Source organism: Gallus gallus, chromosome 6 (assembly GCF_016699485.2).
Source record: "Gallus gallus isolate bGalGal1 chromosome 6, bGalGal1.mat.broiler.GRCg7b, whole genome shotgun sequence".
Taxonomy (NCBI): Eukaryota; Metazoa; Chordata; class Aves; order Galliformes; family Phasianidae; genus Gallus; species Gallus gallus.
The window spans coordinates 34900085-34921289 of record NC_052537.1 but is presented as its reverse complement, the minus strand read 5'-3'; the positions used below and the strand labels follow the sequence as shown (position 1 = coordinate 34921289).

Sequence of the window (21205 nt, the reverse complement as noted above, 5' to 3'; positions counted from 1 at the left end):
GCAGTTTACACAGTCCATCTAACTCCACAATTCTCATATTGTTTTACTGCCAATGGCAAGAAACAGTTTAAAAGAAAGCCCATGAAAACATCTGTCCAGGATAACAGTCACAGAGCAGGGCAATTTAGTAAAATCGAGATCAATGGTTATGCAGTTCGTTTCAAACACAGGGTATTCTACCTAAAAGTGTTGCACGTAGGCTGAAACAAGAAATGGAAGCACATTGTTTTTAAGCTATCTTTTCCTCTCAGCTGCTGCAATATTTTGTGTTTGGGTGAAGATGAAAACAGACGTTTTTCTTTTTTGCAAGTCCTACATAGGAACAAAACATTGTTGGACCTCATCATCTTCCTCTCCAACCTTGGCAGAAAGGCAGCTTGTCCAGAGCTATCCTGCAGTGGTTGACATAAGGACGTAAGACTGAAATAGAGGATGCTGCTAATACAAAAGAATCAGATGATATACCTGGTCTTTATCCTCTGCCCGGAGAAAAGAGACAAGCAATTAGTCCGTCACAGCTTCTCTGCCATACGCAGGCTGGAAAACAGATTGAAGGGGTCAAAAAATTCAGAAGGCTCCACATGATCCGACATTTGCCTTGTCACAATTTTCTTGACAACCAGAAGGTTGCAGACAGTTTGCTGGTCATCGGGAACGGTGGCGCGGGATGACTGATGAGTGAGCTGGGGACAAGCAGCCGCTCAATCAACGCCCTGCTCCTCAAAATGGTGCCTTCCACCAGAACTCGGGGTGTTTTTAGCCTGCTCATTTTAGAGGACAAATGTGATGGAGTTGTTGGAGCGTACAAACATTTCTTCATCTTGCAGCCTCTCAGTGATGCTCCTGCAGCTACAGAGGTGATCTCCAACCCAAGCAGTATTCAGAGGTCCAAACTTCAGTGCCCTTCTTTTTGCACTTCACTGCATTTGCAGAACAATCTCTGCTGCAAAATACATTACAATTGAATGTTCACGAACAACACATTGGTTTTGTTTCAGTTTTGGCTGTTACTTTCCAGTTTGTTGGTGGTCATGTTGAATGTAACTCATCAGATCTCATTCTCTGTATGTGGATTTCCCTGTTAACCTTTCGTTACTTGCCCTGTGCCTCCAGTGCCAGCTTTGTACCCTCCTGCTGCTACCCGGATGCTGCTGCTGCACAAACAGACACCGATCCATTTGCCTTCAGCTGCTCTCTGTTACACTGTCAGATATTTTTGGTGTCTGACATGTACTGCAAGGACAAGCTGTGCTTTTGTGCATGATGCCTTTTGAAGTGCTTGCACCTTCACCTTGCGAATGGTGGCTAACCATATGATGAGCGCGGTGGGACACTGGGAAGGATGATGTTTGCATACAGCTAAAAAAAACAAAACCCAGCCAGAGAGGCTGGCGAGGCCCTGGGCTCATTGGCCACGAAGGAGAGGAGAATTGCAGCCAGGGCTCAATGCCATGGCACAGCAAGAGGGCAAAGAACTGCCTGGCCAGCCCCGCTGATGTGGCATTCTGGCAGGAGAACTCCGTGGTCATCCCCACATTGCTCCAACTCCATGTACCAGTGGTGGCTCAGGACCACGGGCCACACGCGGCAGCCTGTGTGTTCCTAAAAATCTCTCAGCAGCTCTCCTGACAGAAACTGCCAGTCCAGTATATGGGTGAAGCGCTACCCCGAGCCCCTTAGAAGATTATCTGTAACTAAAAAGTGGTACTGGCATTAAAGTTTGCTTGGAGCACTTTGTTCAGCCAGAACAAGGACATGTTTTTTGTTGGGCACTACGAAGAAAGCATTCCATTGTACCACAGATGTGTTGTGGTTAAACACTGGAGGAGCGCTGCTTGCCTGTCACTCCTTGAAATTAAATCTGCATTTGGGTATCACAGTGATGCTATTTTCTAAAAGATACGGAATGTGTTTACTCAAGAAGAGCAGAAATAAGGATCATATTTGGGACTTACAGTTTAAAAACCATGAGCCATAATCTACGTCAAGCTTGTGAGTAAAGCTGAGCCACGATAGCAAATTCAATAAATAAAAGCAGTAATTTTTCAAATGATCACGTTATGGATGAATGGTTTTCACTCTGCTTGCTCAAACCAACCCCAGATCTGTGTGAGAAAACCTCACAGATCCCACTGCCCGGGTCCTGACCCCCAACCAACCATGGCCAGCTGTTGGCTGTGCAGTGCCGCACAACAAGCACAGCCCCGTAACGAATAACCAACACAGCCAACGTTCAACAAAGACACAAGATTTCTGCAAGAAACTGTCGTCAATCCTGCAGCCCCAGCAGTAGACTCGCCCTGTCTAACCTGAGTCCTGGAGCTGATCAGCAGAGGATGAGGGACACCAGGTGCCGTTCTGCCCTATGTGCTCGCAGCCCTCGCTGCCACGCTCCAAGCCTGTTCGCTGTAACAAATGAAAAGCTCTTTTTAAAATAACTAAATAAGGCACTTGAAGAGGTTTTAAAAATTGATAACTTGACGTACTGTATGAGATCGATCTTAATTACTGCTCATGTGGAATTTTTTTTTTCTTCTGGCTTTTTTCAATGGGGTAAAAAATAAAAGAGCAACCATTAACGAGAAACTTTAAAGGCTCGTTAACAATATCCTTTCATCAATCACGAGGGCTGCCAGCACGCTGCACTCACGTCAATTTTCACCTCGTGGCCCTGCTACCAGGCCCAGGCTCCTGGCTGGCCCCGCATGCATGAGTTGGCCACAGTGTGAGGCTGATGGAGCCCAGACCGCCCCGCTGTCGCCCGCCGGTGCCGCTGGGTCCAGCCCCGGCCCCACCGTGCTGCCAGCTGCCCGTTACTTCACACGGGCCAGGGGCTGGTCTGGATCAGCCCAAGGAGGGCCGATAAGGGGTGAAGGGGATGCAGCCTGGACGGTGAAGCCTGGACCCCTCCGGCAACAGCAACGTGGGGGGAAAAATGAATGCTTGAGAAAGATCAAATTTCTTCTTTGCCAAGAAGAGGGCACCACAAAAACAGCAAAATTAAACACAAATCACCTGAAAATCCCAGCCTGTAAAAGAGAGAAAGATTTTGGGTTTTGCTAAGGCGTATCTCTGGAAAAGAAATAGAGAAAGCCGGGAAAAACGCTATCTTTTCAAGCCACGCATTAATCGTATTTATTTGTTACTCATACCCTGCGCGTGTTATTTGAAATAAAAATAGCACATAGCCCTTTGACGAGCTGTATTTGCACATCAATGTAACTGAAATATCCTGTGTGCTGTAATGGCAAGTGAGCACACTGTCAGTAATATTTTCCATTGTTTTTAAAGCCAGCCGCAGCAGCTCAGACCGGAGGCATACAGTAACCCAGCGAGGGCAGCGAGTTTTAAAGGGAAGCCTTCGACTGCTATTTCTGTTCAATTTCTGCTGGAATTATAAAAGGAATTACAATTAAATCTGTAAATGCAATTCTTTGAGGATTTTTACATTCCTGTAAGATTCTTACTAAGCAATTACTCTTGAAATAGTACATAAATCTTACAGGGCTCCCATTGGATTACTGTGCTTTAAGTTTTTAAGCAATCTTTCTGTGGCTTTATTTTTTTATTGCATTTTCTTTAAAGGAAAGCAGGTCTTCAGCAACACCTATCACAGGAATTAACATTTTAAGGCAACGTGTATCTCCTTGACCTGGGAGAAATACATATTACAAATATCATGACTTTTACATATTGTAAAACATTGGAGAAAACGATTAAATGCAATAATCTGAGAGATTACTGGAAGAAATAATGATCTGTGATGCTTATAGAAAACATGGGTTAAAATTACTGCCCCTTGTCTATAATTTAATATATTTGGAAAAAGGTAACGCTGTCCTACTAAGTAAATCACTGCTCATCATTCAACCAACAGGCCGTACAGCAAATATCAAGTATTATGTAGTAAGTGCCTGTTTAGAAACACTGAACAGAAACTTTATGGGGCAAATCATTCTGGCCCTCATCAGATGTCTAATTCCTCCAAATGAGTTGGTTGGAAGAGTAGAGGGAGAAGAAGATTTGGGCATATATCTAAAAACTGCCTTGTATCTGCCATGAATTGCTCTCCTGTTTAAGATGCTTACAGTATGAGCTCATAACGCGGCAAACTCTGCCTGCAAGAAAGTGATCTGTAACAATCCCTGAGCCTGGGGCCTTTCTCCATTTGGTATTGATACATAGGATGCAATCTGCATTTTTCATTCCGGCATAAAACAGTACAACCAGTGTCACTGCATTGCTGCTGTAAATCTGACCCAGGAAATACAACGTGTTCCTTTTAAATATTTCCATTGGCCTTAGACTGGCTGTAGAGAGTGTTTTGTATGGAAAAAAGAAGGAGGGGGGAGAATGACCCACCGCAAAATTCAGTTTCTTCCATGGTCAAGGGCATCTATTTCATTATAAATGTAGTTCCGCCAAAACAAATATTATTTTTGAATCTTTCATTATCTTAGTCTCTGGAAATGGGCTAAAACAGCATGTGTTGGTATTAGATGCTGCAGAGCCAGCTGTCGTGCCTGGCTGCACAGTGTCTCAATGTCAGCAGTTCAAAGCACTGCGAGGCTGAATGGGAGGAAACTTGATAGGTCAGAGGAACCCAATTCCAGGCAAAAAGAACATAGCTGTCTTGTTCCGAGCGTGGTATTTTTTTTCTTCTCCCCACTGCATGTGCATACATACAGAGATACGTATAGGGATGCCAGTGTTTTAATATCTTTTCCCCACTCCGGTGTTTTCATAAACTCGGCAGTGACCTCAGCTCCATGCCGCCAGCAGGCCCTGCATGGCGGGGCGAGGAGGCCCCGGACCAGACCCGGCCCTGGGGTGATGTGGGCCAACAAAGGCAACAGTGCCAGGGCCAGGCCCCCGCCGCCCTGCCACACCGTGCCATGCTGGGAAGGGCCCAGCAGTGCCCATCAGTCATGGGCAGCTGCATGCCTAATTTACAGCCACGCTCTCATCTGCAAACAAACCGCGGGCCTAGCGGTGGCTCTCAGGGATTTACAGTAGGGAAGGATGAATTTTAATAACTGACGCCGGTGCTCGGATTATCGCCACAGAGCGGGGGTTGGCGGCCTCAGAGCCCAACCATGCACATGGCTGTGCCTGCCATGCCAAGCTGGCACCTACTGGAAGCTGAAAGCACAGACACCTGAAAGAGCAAACGTGGCACAAAACATCGCTGCGGGTATAGACGTGGAAAAGGTTAAAGTTTACATTTGGTATCGCATCCTTCTGTTGGTATCCCGTTATAAAATAAATAAAATACCCCCAAACTGTACATATTATAAGGCTATATTTTTATCCCGGGGTTCTGGTGACACGTGCAAACCACTTGAGCTTTGCTTTCGTGGTTTATATTGCCACCAGAAACCCTTGATAAAAATACAGCTTTATATTGTACAGTTGGGTATAGTTTATTTTCTCCATATATCACAAACCGTGTTTTATTTATAAACATACACAAAGATACTTGTACATGCAAAGCAGTTTTTTTATTGAAGTAATTCTGAGATATCAATAATACTACATTAACTAAAGCACTGTAACACCGTAATTTCTTGGTCAGCAACGACCCTTCTAAAGAGGCATCTATGAAAGTATGATAAACACAAAATAATCAGTATTTCCAACTTAGAATTTATGATTTCCATACAGAAAACTCCAGCTTCTGGTGGCTTGCAATTGCAGAGAACGCTTTCTAAAGCACCTCAGAATTCAACGCTAACATCTCTCCAACCCTTTCCGCAGAGAGGCTACAGGAAACAAAGCTTCACGCAACAGAGAAACAGCAACACTAAAGGAAGCCTATTGCTGATAACGATGCAACTATGATGAGCCCCACTCAGTGCCGTGCCTAAGCTGCACTCATCTAACTGCTTATTTCAAACATCTCAAGCAACTTGCTGGCCTCTACAGCTCCACCTGCTTTTCGCAACAATCACAAAAGCAAAATTTGTATTCCTGCCTTGAGGACTTCTCGCAGTCTGGAAAGAAAATCTGTGAACAAGCAGCAAAACAGCCGCCTCCTCCGACTGCCCTTCACCACACACCACAACGTGGGCTTTACTCAAAAACCATTTCAGCAGCCAGACACCAGCGGGTGGGTGCCCTGGCATGGGGCTGCCTGGGGACACGCTGGCCGCAGGGCTCCTCGGCCACCCAGAAGCATCCTCAGAGGGATGCCTGCCATGCCCCTCCCATTCTCTTATCCTTGCTTTAATGGACATTAAAAATAGAACAGAACAGAAGCAGGGATGAGAACAAAATACATGCACAACAGGCCTGGACGGCTGCAGTCATTCTGCTGTAAAATGTAAAAACAAGAAAGGGCATACAAGCTGCATCCCTCAGGACGCATACCGCTTTTTTAATATAGTGGTGCCACCACGCATTCCACTTCGGATGTTGCATTATATTTATATGTCACTCAAATATTTACCATTTTTCTGAATTCTGCTGGGTGCTCTGAGAGCTCGTTATAAGCCAAGTAGCTGCAGTTGTGTGCCTTGGCTGTCGAGCAGCTGTGGCTGAGCCACATCAATCTGCTAACTTCTCTTTCTGGAGCTTCTCGTGTGACAAAAGCCACTCTTTCATAACGTTTCCTCCTCCGTAGTTGCCGATCTGCCCGCTGCTGCAAATCACCCTGTGGCACGGTATGATAATCGGGATCTGCAAAACACACAAAAATAAGAAAGGAAGCAAAGGGTGAAGCAAAGGGGAGTGAAAGCAGAAGACCGGCGTGAAGAAGGGCTACAAGCAGTAAATCAGCTACTAAAGCAGCATTTGCCTTCCACTGTGCTAGTAGTGGCACGGATTTAAACATCCAGGTTAAAGACTGCGCTGGAGACTCCTGTCCACCTGCGAGGAGGATGCAGGAGTGTTGCACCAAGAGCTCTTTTCTTTCTGAGCCTGTACCCCTTCAGGCTACAGACTATCCTGCAATGCAGATGGGCTCTGATGACCACCCAGCTGTTAGGGGAAAGCATCCAGAGAAATGCTAGTACATAAAAATGATGTAATGTCTTAAAATAGATGAAATCCATGCATAAAAATCCATGCATGTAAAATCTTCTATGGAAGAAGTGCATGTTAAAGCCCCAGAACTGCACTGCATTTAGCCTGAACCTAACGATATGAAGTTAATGGGATGAATTATGGTTACACTGCCCATGCTCTCAAGTGCACTGGCAGTCACTTCCCACCCAGCAGGGACACTGCGTGACCCTACACACACTGAGAGCAGAACCATCCCCAGCTCCCGGCTCCGGGGACACTGCACAGCCAAGGCATGGAGCCACGCTCCCTGGGGAGGGCAGTGCTGAGCATGCTGATGTGCAATGCCCTCCCCCCTTGGAGCTCTGCTCCTGCCAGGCGATGCCTCTGCACAGGCAGCATTTAGGTTGGATGGGATGTTTCAAAGGAAAGAGCATCATTTAAAACCATGCAGCACATGCGGGTATCCGTACTTTTGCAGCAAGCTCATTTTCACAGAACGAGACAACTACAGCCAGTGCCATCTCAAAACATACACATGGAGGTACAGGGCAATTAGTAACAATCACGTCAGGGTTAGAAGAGGCTGCATTCCTGCAAAAGAGACCACTGAAAACATGAGAGCAGCACTTCCATGAGTGAGCTCCGTGAGTCTCAGCTCCTGCAGTCAATTCCTGTTCCCTCTAAAGCACCTCAACGTGCGCTGCTGAAAAATTCCATATAAGAACAAGGCATTATTTATTATTTAACAGCAAGTCAATCCAAAATGGGTTTTGAATTTTTAAAACCTCCAACAGGAGAGATTTAATTCACACCTAGCCAATTTAAGAACTTCTTCTCATGCCTCCTCCTTTGTATCATTTATAGCCAAATGCCAGGGATTCTGAAAAATCAATGCAAGAAGTTACATAATGGACTGGTAATGCAGACAAGTACATAAACACGCTTTTTTTTTAATCACAGGTGATTATCATAGTTGAAGTACACATCATAAAAAATGCAATACATCATCTTTAATCACGCAGTGTGTGTTCTGGTAACTACAGAGTAATTCAATTGCAATGACAGACCTGTGAGAAGAACAACTTACTAGAAGTGTGGATATTTTAAGTGAAAGCATATCTATTTATCTATATATACATATGCACAAACTCTATACAGACTTGCCTTTTTCCCATCTCATATTTATTTCAGTAAAGCTCCAGCTGTGCTCGCATTTGAGCCAAAGCTTCAGACCCCCAAACAGCTACAGGCCAGACCTTTGGAAACTATTTTGGGGCAGTTCTTTTGTTATGGATAAGTAATTTAGATGGCTGAAGTTTTAAATCGCAATCTGAACCCAAAGGCCATCACATTAAAACAGAATCCACATATGTGCTCATTGTAAATTCAGGTTTAATAACAAATGCTTCTAATAGCTGCTTTATTTGGAGTTAGCAGTGCCAGAAATGAATCAGGCATCCACGACAACTCCACCGAGTCCCAGTAAAACTGCTCCTCTAGACCCCAACACCACACTCATGGTTTAGGACTTCTTTAAACATGCTGTTCTTGCAAGTGTTTTCTGATTCTTTTTGTTTGGAGTTTTCTCAGGTGTTACAAGCCACTTGCACCAGGTAGCACAGGCACATTTTCTTGCATGACAAAGCAATCCCAAGCCATAATAATACACTGTAAAAACTCTCCAAGGTTAGTTTGCAATTCTTTAGAAGTATGAAGAATGTATCAGGATGTTTTGATGGTAAAGACATAAACCTTGCTGTGCATAGGGGCCAAAAACTCTTTCTGAGCCAGCTCCCTGTGACTGCTCAGACAGCAAAAAGCCACAGGTCTGTTTGCTGGGAATTTGGTCAGAGAAATAAAGCTGACATATTTCTAGAAGCACTTTCTGCTGTTAAATTGTGTTAGGAAATGGAAGGTGAAGAAAAAGTACCGCATTGTGCAGAGGTGCAATGTCACCTGCAGCCAGGTTGTCAGCGCACACTGCGGTCTCAGGTTTCCCACGATGGGTGCAGGGCAGGTCCCAAAATCAGGGCTGTGTGGCTGAGCTGCTCAGCATCACATCGGACATGGAAATCTGGCCTGGGTGGTTTGGAAAGAAATGGGGAATCTCAGATTTCTGCTGGGGTGCTCTTCTGTTGCAACAGAGCACTCATTTCATAGAATCATAGAATGGCCTGGGTTGAAAAGGAGTGCTCATCAGTTCCAACCCCCTGCTATGTGCAGGGTCGCCAACCAGCAGACCAGGCTGCCCAGAGCCACATCCAGTCTGGCCTTGAATGCCTACAGGGATGGGGCATCCACAGCCTCCTTGGGCAACCTGTTCAGTGCGTCACCACCCTCTGGGGGAAAAACTTCCTCCTCATCTCCAACCTAAACCTCCCCTGTCTCAGTTTAAAACCATTCCCCATTGTCCTATCACCATCCACCCTTGTAAACAGTTGTAACCGCCCCTTGTTTATAAGCTTCTTTTCAAATACTGGAAGCTTCTCCAAGCTAAGAAAGCCCATTTGCCATGCAATGGTAGAGAAAAAGCAGAGGAACTGATGAACCTCCTTTCTAGGGCAGGTGTTGAGCTGGCAGAGCTGTGGAAACACTGCTTTAATGCTGGCTGAATGGCTGTAGCTGGAAATCACAGCCACCAGGATGAAGGGTATGAAATAGAGCATCTTCCATGCTCAAAGTAAAGAATTTCATACCAAGTTTGTCCTAACGCATGCAACCACATGCCTCATCCTCTGTAGCATCGGATACAAAAGAAAACGTGCTACAAAGGCCATATGGGCTCTGTAATTTAAAAATATTGAACATTGCTTCAGTTTGGCTTAATTGTGATGACAACTTTCAGACTACTAAAATAATTAAACCTGCTAAAATTTATTAGGGCCCTAAGGACATTTTAGAGGGAGAACTACCCTAGTCTGGAGCTTTAATGCCTCGGCTACATTTAATGTAATTTTTATCAATAACCAAGCAGCTCATAATATTATAGCTCCACTGAAATCTTCACGCTGTGAAATCTAATTCATCTAATACATGAATCCATCACTTACACAGACCCTACCTCAAACGCTATAAAACTTCCAAACCCATAGATTTGTCTCCAACAAAAATAACATGAAGGGGCCCTTCAATCAATAGCAGAATCCCTCTGATTCGGGCACCAGCTGAATATTTTCTCCAACTTTGCTTTTGTTCTTCTGGGTAGAGGCCCACAAGGGAAAGAGCTTGTTTTCACTCGCAGCCTCATCAATACCTAAATCCTGGTGAACAAGTGACACTGAGAAGCTGTAATCAATAGCTCCCTGTGCGTTTTTTCTTCTGGTCAAATGGTTCAGCACTACTGACAGCCCTGACACTCAGAACATGATGCTAAATCTTTATCAACAGCCATCTGGGTGACTGGCAGAACAAGACTCGGGTGGTCATTAACGCTCATGGCAATCTGTGAATAAACTAACTCCTCAATAATGCGTTTGTTTAGAAAAAGGTGGGGAAAAAAACTCCCTGCACAAGGTATCGATTGCCTTTGAACTGCATTTAGCAAATTCCATCTGAGGATGAAGCAGCGCAGCGCTCCACCGCGGTGCTCCGCTTGTTAAGAGTTTTCAATTTGACGCAATGGAAAACCGACCATCCTATTATACTGCCTGATGGACTGGAGACTTGCAGAAAGCTGCCAAACTGTCAAAAACAGATCAGCTGGGCCATAATGGAAACAGCTGAAATATCAAGTTATAACATACAACAAGAATCACACTTAGCAAAAAATAATCTTTCAGTTTGCTTGTGTCCGATCGCTCTTTCTCCCCCTATTCCTTCACAGAAACAAACACCGTAATGTGAACCAGCATGGGTCCATCTTTACTGCTAGCCACCTAAGGAATTAATGCACAAGTGGTTTTATGTGTTTGCAACATCTCAGACCCATACTTCACAGTCTTCTCATAAATGCACAATTACTCCCTTCACTCTCAAATGCTTAAACTATTTTGGCTGAATAATATCCCTGACTTTCCATAGCTTGATCTCAGCATCATGGCACACACTCGGCTCAGTTTTAACCTAAACAATAACACCACTGGATCGAATATAAAAAACGTATGCAGCTATTACTGCTGTTAACAGACCGCTGAAGACGTCTTATTTAAGCCACAGAACAGTCATTTAGGATGGCCTTGGACTAATCAGCCCAACATTCGCCATTTCCCATGAGTCTCTGTGATTTCTTTTTGATCCTCCTATACTAGTCTAATGAGATTTTTAATTGAACTTTATGGGTTCCCTTTGAGGACCACAGACCTTGCAGTCAATCTGAACCGCAGTAAAGCATTTGAAGTTTTTCTTGCAAAAGGTGAGCCATCCCCATCATGTCCTTGGCATAAATTGAGGCAAGGATGTCGCATCTTTCAGCTGCTGCTGGCACCTCTTCCACCTTCTCATAAATTTGAAGGTCATTGTATGAATTATGGGAAGCAACCCTACTACAAAGGGAAACCTGTAGAATGCACACTACCAAAATTAAACACCGACCCATGATTTGTAGAAGGGAGAAATGTTCTGGTAGTTCCTGGAAAAACACTAAGATACACAATTTCATCACAATATTTCACTAACAGCACAATGTCTGCATCCAGCTCCACTTCAATCCAAGCCCTCATTTTTACCTCTATTTCTACCCTCATTAAATCACAATTATAATACAGTCACCATGCTATAACTTAGTCCTTTAATCAAGGCAGCATCTCAAGGTGCAAACAACTCGACGATTTTGCACAGCCTCTGCAGTGATCATTAATAACAGCATTCACTAAAGCTTCAGTTTCTCTCCTGTGAACAAAAATCACTAATCTGCTGCTTAACAGAACATCACATTTCTGCTACGATTTGAAGCAAATGCTACTCAAACCCAGAATTATATCTGGAAGCTCACGTTACAGGTGGAGCAGTTGCTAACACCACAGTTCTTTGAATTCTTTGCTGCTGTTTTAATGATGCTGCGGTTCGCATGACGTGTTCAGTTTAATGATCTGTTGAGGTAGATTTAAAGCCCAATATCTCATCTGATCAACAAACTTCAAGTGTGTTTATACATGAAAATGTTCACAGGTATTCCAAAATTCGATACGTGCAGCACACTGCCATATAAACAAGCATAATGTCTAATGGATTTAAGCTTCTAAGCTCAATAAAGAAGTATACAGTGATATTTTAAGTGCATATCAGATTTTCATATGAAGCAGTTCATATGAGCAGCATAAAGATGCGTTCCGTCAATACACCGTATTGCACTTGACAATACAAACTATTTTAATATGATGGAATGCTTTCCAATATAATCTGGTGTACATTAAGAGAAGGTAATACAATGCAAACCTACAGGAAACAGTTCTCAAAGAATAACAATACAGTGTTGTGCAAAAGGATATGTAATTGCTATTGCCTAGAAATGTACCCAGCTTTGCCCTCAGGCTGCAGTGGAGCAGCAGCATCCAAAGCAGCGGTAACAGCAGGTTGTGGTGTGAAAATCCCTGCTTTTTCCCCCGTGAGGAAGGATGAAAATAGTTCTGAAAATAGACAGCAAAGCTACTGCAATTTGTTCTTAAATGGGGTCCTATCTTATTTTTGTTATTTCCCATCACTTAGTATGGCTAGAATGGCTTCTGTCCCCAGAACATTTTTAATTGTACCATAGATACTAATGTATAGCTTCAGGGAAAAAAGAGCTCTATTAATATAATACTACTCCAATATTTCGTAATAGAAAGCAAGCTGATGATACCATAATGACATTCTTGCCTGTTCCAAAACACGTTTTTGTCACTAGACATCTCCTGTAGTTAATCTCTAATTTCATGCATGTTCCACGTGCAATCACAAATACACTCCTTACGCACTTCACTGGGAGCCCCTTTTCACAATGTATTTTCCATATAAATCTTATGCGATCCCTCAGACCTATGAGTCATGACGTGAAGGCTGACTACGCATAACATGCAGATTGATTTTATGAATGAAATGAAACACAAAGATAGTATGGGGTGGCAATGTGAAAAGCCCCCACCCTTATTATTTCTGTACGGAGAGCCACCAGTTCTTCTGAAAACAGGTTCCTGAATCTGCTTTGCAACTACGTGTTGCAGTCTTCTATGTATCTCATTAAAGAAAAAAACTGGGAGAACTGGATGTAGAAACAACAGAGAGGGTCAAAGATTATGGCAGGTTAACGCTGGAGAAAAGAGAGGCATTTGGGTATGGAAAGACACATGTTGCTAAGGGCAATTGCTAATGAGGGAAAATATAGTGAAGAATGGCCAAAAAAGGCCACAGTGATACTAACAGAAATCTAAGTAGGTTTTTTTTTCTACTTTTTTAAAGGCAAGGAACGAGGGAATGTGCAAAGCCGGGCACAGGGGCACTCTGTTCTCCCTTGCTCTCCCTCTCCTTTGCACAGTAACAAAGCAGTACTGCAGGGTGAGGAATGAACTTCTCTCCTCCTGCAGTGCACTGATATTCTCATTGCAGCCCAGACACTCCCTAATTCAGGACTGATGTTCCCCCGAGGAGATCCAAACACAGCCCAGCCAGTGGACCAACGTGCGGCAGCAGTGATTCTCACCAACTTCACTTAGAGTGACTGACGTGTTTCTGGTGCATAAGTAACATCTCAAAAATCCAGACCCTGACAATCAAAAGGGAAAGATAATTACTGGGAAAATGGATGAAGAGACTGAGTACTGTAACATGTGGTTTCTCCAGAAACAGGACTAACCTAGAGTTGCTCTCAGTTCAGCTGACCCACCTTTATCTATCTAATGGAGAAATGCCATTTACATCTCATTTCCAGTGCACAGGAAAAAAGATTAAAAATCCAGGTGTGTATTATTGACATGAACTAAAATCCCTCCTCTTCCACACTTTCAGAAGTCCATCCGTAACAGCAGCCCATCCCATCCAGCAACACTTCCACAGCTCTTCCTGTCCCGACAAAGGATGTTGGTGCTGAGAGATAAAAGATTTCCCTCTCCCAGTATGTCAGAAAGTTTGAGAGCAACAAAACACGTATAGGCCGATGAATTAAAAGAAGTGCGGTGTTCCTTTTCCAAACCGAACACCATAAATGGTAGGGCATAAATCACATTAAACTGGGTTGTGCATTATTGCTGATTAAAAACACTTACTGACCTTATTACTCATGGTAGACCAGTTTTCATAGCAGATAAATTTAATCTAATGACATTTAGCCCAGAAAGCTCTCTAAATCCACCACCTTCCATCAACTTTATTTGAGAGTTGACATGAACTTACAGGATTGCTCCTCATCGCTCCTCCCACCGCTCTCGCTGCTCGGCTGTTGCCTGCTCGCTCTGCTAATTGCTGGTAAGAAATGGCCTCTCCGAACTTCACTTCCCTCAGCAGGGTCCACAACACCTCCTTGGTGAATGAATCTGCAAATAAAGAGAGGACTGTTGGTATGTACGCATGGCTGGGTAAACAATGAGACGAAACACTCCAAGCACCCAGTGCGAAGCACAGCCTCAATGGCAACCTTCTAATTTAAATTTAAACAGCCCTAAGACACCGTCCTGTTATTGTGTCCTATATTACTATATTTAAATACATGATTATTAGAAAGAGCGCTTCAAGTAACCGATCACTATAAAAAAGGATTTAAAGCTTTGATTTTCCTATATTTTTAATTTGCTTCGAGTACAATTATCCTGTTAACACATACAATGCGTTTTTTCCATTAAATTGGCAGAGCATAAATTAGCATAGAGTCAAATTAAAAAGGGAAGAAATAACCGGCTCTACCTATTTCACAAAGCCCTCGCATCTCCAGCTAATTTCCAACTTCAGCTGGGACGCGTGGCAGAAGAAGCCCTAGAGCCAGTGGACCCGTATTATCCTGGCTGACTGCATTTTATAGCCGAGCCCCCCAAGCTACTGCTCAGCATTCCAGACATTACGAAACGTAAGGACTGGCTGCGACCTTGAGTGTACGGCACATCCTTAATGGCACGGGGCTCTGAAAAAAATATAATGGACCTTCCATTCCTTTAATTTTAATTCACCAGCAAATTGCTTCGAAGCATTCCGATTGCTGAAATAATGAATAAGCAAATGTGTGAGCTCCGTTCTGTAGTTCAAGGTTTTACCTTCCCAGCCCAGGACTGCTTGACAAAAGGACAACCAAGAGCTGCTCTGAGTAGGGTTTGACACCCATTGCTCTTCCAAGGCATCTGTAAAACTCTGCAGATCCAACTAGTGAATAACTCACTGAGAAGAGTGAGCTGGCAAAGAAAAAACAAAGAGGGCCTCTGCCCTGTTGTGAGACTCCTTACTCATGTGGCAGACAAACAAACTGATTTGCAACATTTCCCTTCTTTAGTTGTCAAGAAAGACACTGATGACGTTACACAGTGAAATGTGATTTTGTTCTTAAAGGAAACCCATACACCGTTATGTATGTGTTAAATAATAAAAATCACTTCTTAACTCAACGGAGTGATAATCACTTCATTGAAAAAATCTGTTTAGTCTTTATTATAACATTAAGCAAATTAAACATCAGCATAATCCAGGTGATACGAGAAAAGGGTCATCAAAGAAATTAACTTTGTTGTTCATTAATTTACATGGATTAGTAGAGGGCAAAGAGATAGCAAATCTGCTCCAGTTTTTATGATATAATTTCAAACTGTACACCATTTGTGGCAGTAGGGTGACTTTGGGGTTAATCAGACTGATTTGTCCTTTTAATTGCTTTCTATTCAAAGAAAATTCATTAGATAATGTTCTCTTCAAAATTCATGAATCAATTTAACTGAAGAAACCACATTAACAGCTTTGGGTTCATTAGCACAAGCAGTTGTGTTACTAGCTGATTGCTAGGAGGGTTTCCTTAGGCAAACAGATTTTGTTTACCGCCATTTCTTCAGACAGGTTTCTTTCAGACCAAACCGTGGCTTCTTATTTTTGTTAGCTCTCCTCAAGCCAGCGAGCTCCGTGCTGACCTGAGCACTTGGGGGCTCGGGGAATCCCTGCCCGGTGCCCTCCCCGAGGCACACAACGTGCAGGGAGTGCACGCTGCTGCTGTGCCCTGCTCCTGTGGTGGAGCTGGTGGCAGTGAGGCACCCGCAGCATCCCACTCCTGTGCCATGAGCCCAGTGGCAGGATCACACAATCACTCAGGTTGCAAAAGCCCTCTGAGACCCACAGCCCACCCCCTCAGTGCCACATCCCCGCCGCTCTGAACACCTCCATGGATGGGGACTGCCCACCCCTGGGCAGCTGTGCCAGCGCCTGGCCGCTCTCTGGAGAACAAATTGTTCCTAATACTCAACCTGATCCTCCCCCAGTGCAACGCGAGGCCATCACCTCTCATCCTATTGCTGTTACCTGGGAGCAGAGGCCAACTCTCCTTTCGGGGCACCATAGAGAGCCTTAAGGTCTCCCCAGAGCCCCCTTTCCTCCAGACTGTACAACCCCAGCTCCCTCACCTGCTCCCTGTGAGACCTGTGCTCCAGATCCCACACAGTTTTGTTGCCTCCTCAGGATGGAGCAGAACTGGGAGCACAGCAGCTGCATCCCAGCATGGCCACGGCCAACCTGCTGAGCACCCTGCAGCCCATTACAATGCAGCATCATGGAACCAGCCTGCCTCGGCATGCAGGACAGATTATCTTCCAGAGACAGCACATCTGTCATGAGAGAATACGTACCCTATCCATACCGACATAAAACACCAGAAGTTATAGTTCAAAATAATGAAATATTTAGCAATCATGCACATCATTTTATAAACGTATCTGAAAACTCAATTTCATCCTGTAGGGAGCAAATGCATTAATTAGTTTAAGCGGCTCTAACAGACACTGCCAAATACTGTTATTAAACTGTCTGCAAGTGTTAGTGCCTGTAAGCACAACCTTCCCAAATTAGATGGCTGAACTTTCACCAATTTCCAACGCGTGCCAACATTTTATGCTGCTAAGTATCATTATAAAATGCTGTAAAATCCACACATAAAAATTAACGCCCACGTTTGCTCTATGGAAACACTCGATGCAGTGTGAGTATGGGCTGGCTGCTAAGCGGGGAGGCAATGTAGGCAGAGCAGAGGCTGAGCTGCATCCATAGGAACATCACTCCACGTCCCCAGGCCGTTCACTGCTAAGGAGTTATGGTTCACACTGAGATACCACCACTGTGGGACACTGCTGCTCAGTGAAGGATCTGCAGTGTGTTGGATCCCCTATCAGGATGCACACCTGCCAGACTTCCATGGAATCGGGAGCTGGCAAAGGGGCAGGGGGGCACATTTGTCAGTTCTGCCGGGTGCACTGTAAGTTGACCAAAATAACGCATCATCAAGCCAAGCTGACCTGAAATTAGCACTTAAGATCAGCTATCAGACTCTAAAAGGGGGAGACGCACAGGCAGTGTGGCCCTGGCAGCTGGACCCAGAGCTGTGGGTGCCCATTGCAAGAGGTGCCCATACGACTGTGGCTGGGGGGGGCACTCAGCCCACAGCAGAAAGGGGTTGGAAAAGTTCCAACCCAACCATTCAGTGGTTCTATGGTCCTATGAAAGGAAGGACTTACGCTGGATCTGCTGCTAATGCCCAGCTGCTTCAGGTCGCTCGCGGCAGCCTTAGGCCTTAATTCTCCAAATAAACTCACTCCATCCGCACGGATAAGAGAGAGAAAATCAAGTTTGCTTTAACCCTGGCTGCATCATGACTTCTTTCCCACGTAATTGGAGGTGGCAATTAGCACAGAGCAACGTGGCACAGCAGCAATCAGGCAGTGGTCGGTAATGGGAGCAGACAGCTGGGTGCTATGGGGACAGAGCCAATGGTGACAAGGGCTGGCCATACGTCTGCCTCTCCTACTGCAGTCCTGAGGGCAAGAGAAGTTTAGAAGATGCAACTTCTGATTTTACCACAATTTTAATGACGAAAGGTCATTTTCCCCCTTCTCAATAATCTTGGCTAGGAATACTGGTTTTCTGGGTATTTTTCTTTGCTTTTTTAAGGGGCTTTTTTTTTTATGTTTTTGCAAATGCAAAGAAACAAACAGTGCTCAGCCCCTCACACCACCTTTTTCTTTGGATAGAAAATCCAACTGCCTTGGATAATTTTTGTTTGTTTTTATCCTTATCTGTTTTCACCATAATGACTGCAGTTAAAACTGTGGCAGGATCACCGCACGGTTGGGTTGCAATTATTAGTTGCTGTTCAAATATTACTGGAAGTGTAGTTTAGACAGCGTGGTGACAGCCTGTAGAATTGTCCATACCTGCCATTACAACAGTAAAAACCAGATAAGATTGCCTAAATCAGGGTTGTGGCAAACATTTTGGCAAATCACTGAGTGAAGACTCTGAACTGCTGTTGCCATCTCCATGAATGATATTAATGTATTACAGAGACAGAATGCACCTACCTGTGACTATTAAACTCTATGGCTGCTGAAATAGCTGAAGTAAAGCTGAGATCCTGGCCATTTTCCGTGACTGATTTTTATGAATGAAGAGGTAAAGATAACCACATTACTTCAGAGCACACATTTCTGAAGGTAAACAAGCAACTATCAAGTTACAGTTAAAAGTATAGTTATAAAAGCAGAAAAGTTTTAACAAAACAACTTATTTAACATAAATAGGTAAATAAGGGTGAGATGTGAGCAATATTCACCTGGGCTCTACCCACCAACGGGGACTTACAATTACTTGGGGTTGTGTTTTCAGCCCCTATTTTCTGAATTAAATCATTGATTGGTACACATCAGGCAGCCCACGTGAAAAGCATGCGATGCAGCAGAGCCCCTGGTGGCACGATGCAGGTGCTGTCCCTCAGTTGCCCACAGGTCACAGTGCTCTGCCTTCTGAGCAGGCATGGGAAGTGCCAAAATGTGAGGAAGGGGAGAGTTTTCACAATGCGTTCACATGTGTTTGCTCTTATATGCAATATAAAATATCAATATAATCATTTTTAACCGAGATGGGGGAGGTTTAGGTTGGATATTAGGAGGAAGTTTTTCCCCCAGAGGGTGGTGACGCACTGAACAGGTTGCCCAAGGAGGCTGTGGATGCCCCATCCCTGCAGGCATTCAAGGCCAGGCTGGATGTGGCTCTGGGCAGCCTGGTCTGCTGGTTGGCGACCCTGCACATAGCAGGGGGTTGGAACTGGATGAGCATTGTGGTCCTTCTCAACCCAGGCTACTCTATGAGTCCATGAACTTATCTATAACCAACAAGCACGCTGCATATTTACATCACTTAGGTTAAAAAATTATCAATTATATTTAAAACACAAATCTAGATAATGTTCAGACAAAGTGGCCACGCTATGATAAAACCCAATTAATGGGAACTGTTTCTGATCTGTATTTTAACACAGTTTTAAATGCAGTTCCCTTCAGACTGCTGAAGGGTTGTAGGGCCAAATTCTATCCTTAGAAGCAAGTAACTCTCTCTGGACTTAATCCAGCAGTATTTCTTCAGGTTAAACTCCCTGGAAGTCAGTGGGTGTTTTACTTGAGTAATAACTGTTATTCTGACCCATTTTTGAGCAGTAGTTTTAATAGCAGCTTTCCATGCACTTACCAGAACAGAGTATAATTTTAGAGCTAATGGAAATGAGCAGATGAGCCTGATGCTCAGCGCCAACCCTTTGTATTCCCTGCCTACACCACACTGCAAACTGCCCCAGAATTCCACTTCCAAACCCAAGCAAGCCTCGATGCAAAATAATAACTCCTTACACATTAGCGACTTCAGCTAAGCTAAAGATCCAAGCAGGACTTTGAGCGCCACGACATCCCTGAACAGGCTGCGATTTGAGCTTGTAGTCCATGGACCGATGAGATGGAGGAAACTGCAAAGCAACCAACAACTCCCCCTTGGGCTGTGGCACAGATCATGTCATTGCACAGCATCCCTGCCAGGTGATTTGTGCAGCTGTTTGTAGCAGCAGTGCAGTTAAATGAAGGAGCCACCTGATTATCCTCTGAGCTGCAGGTGATACACTGAGCTGCAATTGCTACAGGAGAGGAGAACAAATGCTCTGGATGAAGAAACAGAAAAAACAAGTCTGTTCCCAGTCAAAAGAATGCAGCAGGCAAGTCTTACATTGCAGAACAGATGGAGGCAAGCATAAAAACAACTTATTTTTCTCTGACACTGGTTCCATGTTGATTCCTTGGAATCCATCCTGTCTTCCTGCACTACAAGTTCCCTACCAGACCTGCACTTTTTGCAAACTGGAGAGCTTCCTCCTTGGCCTCAGCATTATTTCCTCATATTTCCTTTTCTCCCCGTCACAGCCCCAAGAGCAGTGTGACCTGATGATGCTAAATCACACTTTAAGCAGAAGTGACTTCCTTTAATTAGCATTACCGACTGGTAGCAATCAGCTTGAGCGACAGCTCTGCTCGGCCTCTCCCAGCACATGGCACGGAGCAGTGCGATTCCCCTCTGGAGCTTCATTCTCCTTTTGGGCCAGCCGTGCTGGGTCACTGTGTATAGAGTCCAGGAATTCACAGGAAAAAGAAACCTGTCAATAGCACACGGCCTCCGGTCATGGTTTCCCTCTACCAAAATTAAAATCATGAACATCCCTCTGCTGGGAATCAGACAGGACAAGGACAGCCTTGGATGAAGATCACAGAAACGCTCACTATGCACCTCCTACAAGAGTTTCTTCTCACTTAAGCCACAGGCAGTGGCACCTCGTGCTGCCACATCCTCTGCCTGCACCGCTCCTGCACCAGAGTGCTGAGGGCCCAACACCACCTCACGTGCACAGACCAACACGCCATGGAACATGTAAGCCATAACAAAGCCCCAGCTTCAGTTTTCTGCCTTTTGTCCTCAGGGAGCATGGGCTGAACTCATCCCAGGTAAGGCTCAGCAGCACAGAGCCTGCACACTGACCCCAGCAGCACTACCTGTACTGCATGCTTTGTTGGAGCCAGCTATTTCAAACACTGCTTTTAGCTTAAGAAGACAGAAAAGGCTGATACAGGTGGAATAATTGAGTATGAAAAATGGTCTAGACCAGAAACGCATGAAAACATACACACTCAAAATGCACCAACTTCTGCTTCAATAGCAGCTATTCTGCTTACACTGCTCCAACCAGAGGTGTCGTCTTTAGCAGTTTGTAAAGAATTGGTGAGCTGTTGTGAAGACTTGA

The 21205-nt window shown here is 44.5% G+C and overlaps 1 protein-coding gene across 6 annotated transcripts in view; it reads right to left on the bottom strand.

Moving 5' to 3' along the window:
* Positions 1-5482: 5482 nt before the first annotated feature.
* MGMT (O-6-methylguanine-DNA methyltransferase) overlaps positions 5483-21205 on the bottom strand; it is a 141791-nt gene continuing 126068 nt past the window's right edge. For 5 of the 6 annotated variants that reach the window (XM_025152041.3, XM_025152042.3, XM_025152044.3 and 2 more), the window contains exons 5-6: positions 14311-14450; positions 5483-6678 (exon numbers count right to left, since the gene is read on the bottom strand). In XM_025152041.3, the coding sequence (XP_025007809.1) occupies positions 6547-6678; positions 14311-14450 (272 nt within the window). In that variant the 3' untranslated portion in view covers positions 5483-6546. The other variant, XM_046943093.1, reaches the window with a different exon arrangement.